Genomic DNA, 8,784 nt, shown 5'->3' with positions numbered 1-8,784 from the left:
CATCAGAAAAATTCCATTTATTAAGTAAGTGTAGAACAAATAATTTGTTTTTCTGTTTATTTTAATCACCTGATACTTTTAAAATTAAATAATGAATTCATGACACAAATTCGCATGTAAAAACAGTGATGAGACAGCAAAAAACTGGCATGTTCGAAAGTAATGCTTCAAATATTTAGATTCATTCATAACGACTACTTTTTAAAAATTCTATTCTTATTTTTTTGGGGGGGATTAAATACACCACCGGTAAAGCTCCGTCGAGAGCATATCTTATTTGTCCATTCAATTTAAAAAAAAAAAAAAGACCAAAAAAAATCCAGGTATGCTTGGCCACTTTTAAGATTTCACATCCTGTTTATAGATTTTAATGCTAAGCTAAAAACCTACAAAAGCTAATAGCAGCACAGGAACATGAGTGGCATCGTATTTTAGTAGTTCCATACATTATGTGTGAAAAGGTAGTTTTGTAAAATGCTCATAACAATTTCCTTGAAATGTTTAAAATGCTTCTTTTGTTCACCTGTAGTCCAGAACCAAATGGCTCCTCATCTCCTGTCACACATGACAAAAAAAAAAACCCAACAAATCCTGGAACCAGTAAATGTTCCGCATCCATGCTTGAAAACAGTCAGATTTGATCAATCGATTATGAAAGTGGCTGTTTTTGTTGTTTTTCTTGCAATAGACTAATCAATTTCGTCAATTTAATTTGCACCACAGAGAGAGTTGTAAGAATTGACTATTATGATTCAACCAAATGCCTATTTATTAACTTTAACTTTAGAGACTATGATGAGCTGAGCTGTGATATTGAACACATAACGTACAAAATGCGTGCTTTGATGCTTAGAGGGGGATCTGATTTTTCCGAGGGGTAAACGTGTTGCAGAGGGTATTTTCAGTGTGCTCACTGAAATAATAAAACAGTTTAGAAATGGGGCACTAAAGAAAAGTGAAGTTTTGGTATAGGACGCAATATAACGCTGCCGAAATCGGATGGAATATGCGCCTGTTAAAATCATGTCAAAAGTGTTTTGTGTGTGTATAATAAGCTAAAGCAGCAGCACTCTGTATCTTTTTTGTCCTTTATTCTTAAATTAATCCCGTATTGTTATTTATTTCGATATAAGTATGTGCATTTATTTTGCAAAATTGTTGATAAGGGCTGTGCATTCGCCAAAAATCCCTAACTACTCCTATCATGTATCAATTGAAAATGGATTATAATTCCACACTCACAAGTCTTTAATTATTCTGGTCTCCTAATCAAGAATACACAGATTATAAGCAGAGAACACTGAGGATTGTAAAAATACAAATAATAAATATGCAGATACAGATTAGTTGGACACACAGACCTACGCTTCACATAGAATCAGACTTTGAACATTTGGCACTTACAGTACACATCCAACCAAGCACCCACAGATTCACCCAAAGATGTAACCCTAACCCATGAAACACAGATGCGTGTGTGTTTTAACCTGTGTGTGTTTTAATGACTGATGCAGATGCATCGTGTCAGTGTCTCTTAACTACAGACACAAGATGACAAATGAAAACTACAGTGGATCACCTGGAGCTTGGCACGTACAGCAATGAATGATTCAACTTAAAAGCATACAGTTTACACACACACTCACACTCAAACCCACGCAGACACGCACGCACACACACACACATTTCAGTATAAACTCCTACGACTTACTCTTGCACAGAAGGTACACAATCTGTACACATCGGCATTTGACACAGAAACAACCTGATATTCCTTCAACTTTACAGCACTTATCGCTTCACGCTGCAGTTATATAGAGGAGTGTGTGTGTGTTTGTTTGTGTGTGTGTGTGTGTGTGTGTGCGCGCGCATGCGTGCGTGCGTGTGTGTGTTTGTATGGGTGGAAAAAATGCACACAAATGAGGTGTGGGTTTTTTTCGGATGTGAAAGCATGTATGCGGCTACAAAAAAATGACACACAAACATACATGCACCATTGACACTACACCTCACACACAGACTACATCTCCCATGTTTTTTTTTTGTTTTGTTTTTTAACAATTAAACCATTCAAACAAATGTTATTTGCTGCCATAAAAACCTCCAAATCACTCACAAGACACCAGTGCAGAGCATAGGAGCAACCTCTGAGAGCATACATTTGGTTCTAAGGCAATAATGTAGTTCCACAGGACTAGTGCTGTTGATGCAGCGTGCTGCTCACACGCTGACTGTGTCTCCCTTGAAAACCTTCACTTCCATCCATAGTTGTCCATCATTCAGTGTTTCTTTGTTTTAGCACCATGGGAATCTCTCCGTTCCGCCAGAATCGTGTCACTCCGAGAGATAGCTGTGAAGAATATTCCCTTCCGATATCCACACACACGCACAAAAAAAAAAATGTCATGATTTTTGGGAAGGGAGTGTTGGAAGATGGTGCAAACTCGAAAAACAGCATTTAAACAACAGGAAGCAAGGCTTAACATTAACATTACAGATCACATTGAAAGTTCTCCATTTGCATTTTGTTGTCATGTTGTGTGGTGTTGTTGTTTTTTTTCTCCATTCTTCAATAGTCGTCTGCGGAAGCTGTAAGCCAGGGCAAGGACGGACTTTTCTCTGTACACACACACACACACACACACACACACACACACACACACACACACACACATACACACACATCATGAGCTTTACAATAAGACATGAAGTAACATCATCTGCAGCCATTCTGAGCTGGACCAGTTCCCAGGCATCAAAGGCAATTTTGTCCATCTGGAGTGTGTTTTTTTTCCAGTTACTGGGTAAAAAGCAGCAGTCTGATCACAATGAATCAAAAACCAGGACTCAAATCTCACTCTTTTTTTTTTTTAAGTTGCATCTCTTGAGTTCCCGCCATAGTATTTACTTCTGAATATGAATCTTGTAGTTTTTTGTTGTTTTTTTAAGTCTCAGTAAACTGATTTGGATCTCCTGCAAAACCTCTTTCCACACTGAGCGGGGGCAGTTTGATGAGCTTTCATGACAGCTGTCTCCTCCAGAAAAGAAATGGCTCAAATCTCAGCAAGAAAGCCATCAGTGTATTTCCCCGGCGCCTATTCAGACTCGTCGTAATCTCATGTTTTTCCTGTTTCATCTCAGATAGCCTGCGGAGCCACAGAGGGAGACATTAGAGTTGTCTTCCTCTGCTGTTTGGCAAACGTCCATAATGTCTATAAGGGACTGAACAGAGGTGACAGGCTGTGCTTTTCTCGTTGCCGTGTTGAAGGTCAAATTAGAAGTGGTGGGGCTGCACAGAGGTCAGAGGTCATGGGCTGCGTTTGAGGTCATTTCCTTGTATGAAGGCTCTCCTGGAACTTGGTGCTTGTGTAGCGGATGTGGAAGCCCTTCTTGCTGATAGTGTCGTCGCTATGGAAACGGATCAGCATAGCATCGCCGGGTGAGTAGATTCCTTCTCTTGGCTACAGGGGAGAAGATAGAGACATACTATTTGAGACAATTCTTAGTTTTAGTTCAAATATCTCCACTTTAGTGCATTGTTGGGGTTGGATTCCCCAGTGTTTCATATCGGCACATAAAATTCACCTTTCATGGTTTATGGATGCATAAAGGTTTGGTTAACATTCATGTTTACCTCCAAGATGGCTGCTAACATCGTTGGAGGTGATTTTAATTTATCCTGTGCTTTCATTTATGACCGAAAGCCTAGCAAATGTTTCCACTCACCCAAGCTATACTTGGTGTTTGGGGCTAATTAGAAGATGTAACAAACATTACACACACTTTCTGCTCATTTTGACATTGTATGCAATCAATCAACACTGCTCAACTATCTGCATCTAAAAGTCATTATTGTGGTTGTCTCTCAGAAACTTTCACAATCAAACGATGAGCAGAGGTAAACAGTGCCAAGGTGCTCAATCACTCTGGACAACCTGATGTCTTTTTTTGGAGAACAATTTAGAAGCCAAACTGGGTTCTCAATAAACAGGTTTGTGTTTGCTGCTTTTTGTATTTGTTTGGTTTTCATGCCAAATGTAAATACATTGAATTGCTGCCAGGAATATTAAACTATCCAGAGTTAAAACTCTATAGATTAAATATGTAGAGCATAAAATATTCGTGCTATGAGCTGTTGACATTCCCCTGATTTTGGCTAATTTTAAATGAAAACCAAGGTTTGTCAAAAACCAAAAAAAGTAAACCACAACAACATCTTAAACATGCCTTACCCCTGAACCGCAGAAGCGACCCAGCCTGTGTGAGTTGGCGTCATACCCATTGTACAGCTCGATGTAGTCATAACCACAGTCAGCTTCCTCCTCTACCTCAAATGTGATGAAGCTCAGCTCGATGCCATAGCCCTGCTCAGCGGTTAACAGCCACTCGCAGTCAGTGTGACCTGGGTAGTTGTTGTCCCCAAACTGGGAGTGGGAATAAAGATTCTTCTGGCGGCCTTCTGCTTTCAGACGACCTCCACACTCTGCAGAGACCAAAAGAAGGAACCTGAAGCTGGAGGTAGATTCAGTGTCTCCCAATCATCTAGACTTTCATCTTGCATGTACTGCTCTTAACCACTAGAGGGCAACATCAATCTTTTCAAAATGGGTGCTTAAGTTTGATGCCCTTAATGTACAAATACTCCTAAAATATATATAGGATAAGGGTTTTACATACACACACACACACACACACACACACACACACACACACATATAGTGAGAGTTAAAAAAAAAAACAGCAAAAAACCTACACACACACACACACACACACACACACCTGTTGAGTGTGTAGCTTGGAAACCCTTCCTTTGCACCGAGGCATCAGAGATGAAGCGGAGGTACATCTTGTTGCTGGTGGAGACCAGGGGCTCCGGGACCTTACTGCCACACAGTCGACCCAAGATGGCTGCCGTGTCACTGTCCCCGTCGAAGGCCTCGAGATGGTCATATGCACATTCCTGGTGCTGCTCGATCTCAAATTCATTGAAGGTCTTGAAAGAAAGAAATTTGAGAACACAACTATGTGAGACAGGACTTGTCAACTTTGCTGTTCACAGGTTTTATTTGCAGAGAAAGCCAGACATGATCTCACAGACCCACGCCGCTGTTTTCAAACGCAACCTCAAACCTTTCTCAGTCCAACTCTGACTAAGAGAGAAAATCAGATACATTTGACATTCATACATCATAATAAAACAATTTAACCTTCATAATCAACTGTATATTGCCTACTTTCAACATAAGTAATACAAAATACACATTGCTCTTGACTTCCTACACGACATTTTTCTGGTGTGCCTTTTATCTCTTTTCAACCAGGGAAGAAAAAGTGCTGGTGTAGGGTCTAATCTGCCTAATCCGTCCAAGAAGGCAGCAGAGCTTCAGTATGGAGAGACTAACAGTTGTACAGAGACAATGTTGTTGTGGTGCTAGCATTGTTAGGATTGTTGGAGATTTGGCTCTGTGAGCGTTCCCTAGCCTGTGGCATACCAAATGTGTTCTTAGAAGGTTTGCAGGTCGGCCCAACTGGCACTAGTAACAGCCTAGAACACTTCGGCAGGAAGAGGAATCACCCTGTTCCTGTGTACGTTCACCATTTTGAGCGAACTGAGAAGTTTTACCATGTTTCCTCTGAAATAACAATGTACAGTTCCCCGTCTTGTGCAGAAAAGCCAGTAGAGGTACTTTGTGTCACTTTGCATGTGAGTATAAAACCACCAACACACACAAACTTCTGCACAGTGCAGCACCGATGCAGGTAGAGGCTGCTTTGCTTCTTAGGAATCAATGTAGACATTGCAAGTATACAAAGTGTATCCATGTATAAATAACATTAGCCAAGGGAGCAAAAGTGTAAACTCAGGGATGATGGAAAAGGAGCAGTCAGAGGAAAAGAGATACAAGAGCACAACTAATGTGTCCTTTGTTAGAGCGTCTTCTCGTTTCCTGAGTTACTTGGCTACTAATCAAGTTCAAGTTCAAGTTTCAGGGTTCAAGTTTCATTTACTGTCCAAGCAGGGGAAATTCAGTTTCTGTCAGTTATTAAAAATACATTCATAGAGTAGAGCATAAAAACAGCAAACTACACAAGACACAAGGAAAGACATACAGCACCATTCGGTATAGGATAAGCTAAAATAAGACGGCAAAGTGCTTTGAACGTGGTGCAAGATCAGTCTTCTAACTGCTTCTGAATACACAATGGTGGAACCAGAGTTCTGCATAATGTTGGGGGGGAGGGGGGGGGTGCACGTTACAAAGTCACATCTGACTTACCCTTGCTGCTACTACTATAATACTTTCACGTTTTATCAGTAAAATTATGTGTTGGTTGTGCAATTCAATTAATCAGTTATTTAGCTACTTCTTCAAAAAAATACTACATGATGCTTCCATGGTGGTACAATGGTACATGAATATGGATGTGTTGTGAATGTCCCTGACACATTTGCACTGTTTCTGTTTCTCTCCTACTTGGCAGCGGTACATGGAGCGAGGTCAGTGGCAGGTCAGGGGTACGTAGTGGAAGTACTCGCAAAAAGGACACGAACGTCACAATGAAATGCAAACTGTGACAGGGTGATAAGTTGGGACTTCGAATTTGAAGAAACACCTGCAAGCTAAGCAACTGTAGGGGCCAGAGGAAGAGAAAGATGACACTCCAAAGCAGCAACAACTTTTCAGTTAAAGGAGCTTTGCAAAGACCATGGAGGTTGCTTTAAGAATGAATTCTCTTCTGATTAACTGCCATCAGGCACAGAAATGTGGAACTGAGGTAAAGCTGTCGCTGGGAGGGAAATTCACAAACTTGGAGCTGATCATGTGTTGAAAGAGATGCTACTATGCTGTAACACAAGTTACTTTTTTAACCACGGATCGGAGGTGACAGTCAAAAAAGTTCGAATGGAGAAACTGTAGAACATTACTATTGTTGCACATCACTTCTCACGAGCAGGGGTAAATGCAACAGTGCTGACTCTCGTCGTATTGTTTTCAACCGCAAATCCAACGGTTTTCAATGCAAAAGTTCTTAAAACCATTTCAACAATACCTGCTCTGAACCAACAACAGAGTTAGCAGAACATTTAGCTGCTAAAGAGCCAGATTTCCTACATTTCGAGTAAAATAAACGCGCTCGCATCTCATTATCTGCTACTTCATTACAGAGCCTTCTGTCTTTGCCCACACATTGCTTCACGCTGGCATGCGTGTCACAGTGTCACGACTCATACTCTAATCGAGTCGCTGTGTTTCGGAAGCAGACAACAGTGAGTGAGTCATAACACCTTGAAGGCCTCTCTTTCCTTCCCACACATGCACACACACCACTTTGATTGTCTCCCATCATGCCACCACAACCACCACGCTGCACTGATTTTTACCAACCGGGCAGGAGGACAAAAGCAAGTCATTTGGGCTGACGTGAGAAGATGAGAGGGAGGCGTTTGATTCTGGGGATTAGATGGTTTCCACATGTTTCCAGATGAGTGGTTTGATGATCTGTTAACTCTTCCAAAGAGAAATGAGCTCATGTGCACGTGTGTGTACTTCGTTTTTGCTACCTACTGGAGACCTTTTCACTAACCTTATCAGGACATGTATTAGTCCTCATAAGGACTAAAGACCGATCCTAATGTGGCAAGACATCATTTCTAAGGTCCTTTTTAAGTATGTGTGCATGTGTGTGTGTGTGTGTGTGTGTGTGTGTGTGTGTGTGTGTGTGTGTGTGTGTGTGTGAGAGAGAGAGAGAGAATGAAGAAGAATACCGGAATGACCTTCATTTCAGATTCTGGTATTAAATTTATCGCCCTATGCTACGACGGCATTACAGAGGATATCGAGAGTACCCCTGCTAATCTCAACACACACACATGCACATACACAAGCACGCACACACACACACACACACACACACATTTTTGAATTTGTTTGTAATGTAGTTGCACATTCAAAACAGGTGCAAACACTTGTAAACGTGTCGTCTCAGCTGATGACGTAATGTGTTTTTCGTTGCGTAAGTGATGATAAGAGATTATCAAAAGGCCATTAATGACATTTTTTGATAACATGCCGCGAATTCAGCATGTTGCTGCAGAGTTAAAGTGAGGTGAGCAGCCAAATCCAGGACTAGCAGGCTGTGTGAATGTGTGTGCACATTGTATAGTTTGCACCAAGTTGAACCCATGGCTGCCGGCTGCAGAGGCTCACAGCCTCAGTGCAAGGGATGGATGTTCTCCTGACTGAGAACCTCTGAACCACACTGAAGTCCTTCCATGTTTGAACTTTTTTGCAGGTCTGAAGTCTAATAAGGTGGCTGAGTTTGGGCTGGGGCATTTATTATGTCAGTGAGAGTCCAGGGAAGAAGTACAAGCTCTGGGGGGGGGGGGGGGGGGGGTCCATCACTTCAACAAGTGAGATAACAGAAACATTGATGAATATCTTACATGGATTCACCTGAGTCAGGAGCACCTCCATTTACATCCCAACACTGTCTGCCAAACCCCATCGGTCTGAGCTGCATGCTGCCACATACACTCAGACCATCACTTCTGCTCTGTCTCTCTGTATCTACTTTGACAAATAACTGAAAAAAATAAAATAAAATTCAAATTTGCACCCTGTGAACTGAAATCCTGAGATTCTTCAGAAGAGGAAAACATCATTAACAAACCCATGTTTCAGATAATGTGTTCGATTATTGATGAAAATTGCAGCAACTCTGAAAATGTGGAGATGCTTAAATGTATGCATGTGTGCACACTTGCAGGCTAAATAGACTCAC

General features: G+C 41.3%; 1 protein-coding gene across 1 annotated transcript in view; it reads right to left on the bottom strand.

The window, feature by feature from the left end:
• Positions 1–424: 424 nt before the first annotated feature.
• The window catches only part of tll1 (tolloid-like 1), a 47,304-nt gene continuing 38,944 nt past the window's right edge, over positions 425–8,784 (bottom strand). Inside the window, exons 20-22 of the mRNA XM_086211838.1 lie at positions 4,780–4,993; positions 4,233–4,483; positions 425–3,461 (exon numbers count right to left, since the gene is read on the bottom strand). Of these exons, the coding sequence (XP_086067964.1) occupies positions 3,327–3,461; positions 4,233–4,483; positions 4,780–4,993 (600 nt within the window). The 3' untranslated portion in view covers positions 425–3,326. The remainder of the gene's footprint in view (positions 3,462–4,232; positions 4,484–4,779; positions 4,994–8,784) is intronic.

The sequence above is a fragment of the Aulostomus chinensis genome, chromosome 8 (assembly GCF_037954235.1).
Source record: "Aulostomus chinensis isolate RoL2024-O1b breed Wild chromosome 8, RoL_Achi_v1.0, whole genome shotgun sequence".
In the NCBI taxonomy this organism is placed as follows: domain Eukaryota; kingdom Metazoa; phylum Chordata; class Actinopteri; order Syngnathiformes; family Aulostomidae; genus Aulostomus; species Aulostomus chinensis.
The sequence above is the reverse complement of the archived record's forward strand: the minus strand, read 5'-3'. Positions and strand labels throughout refer to the sequence as shown.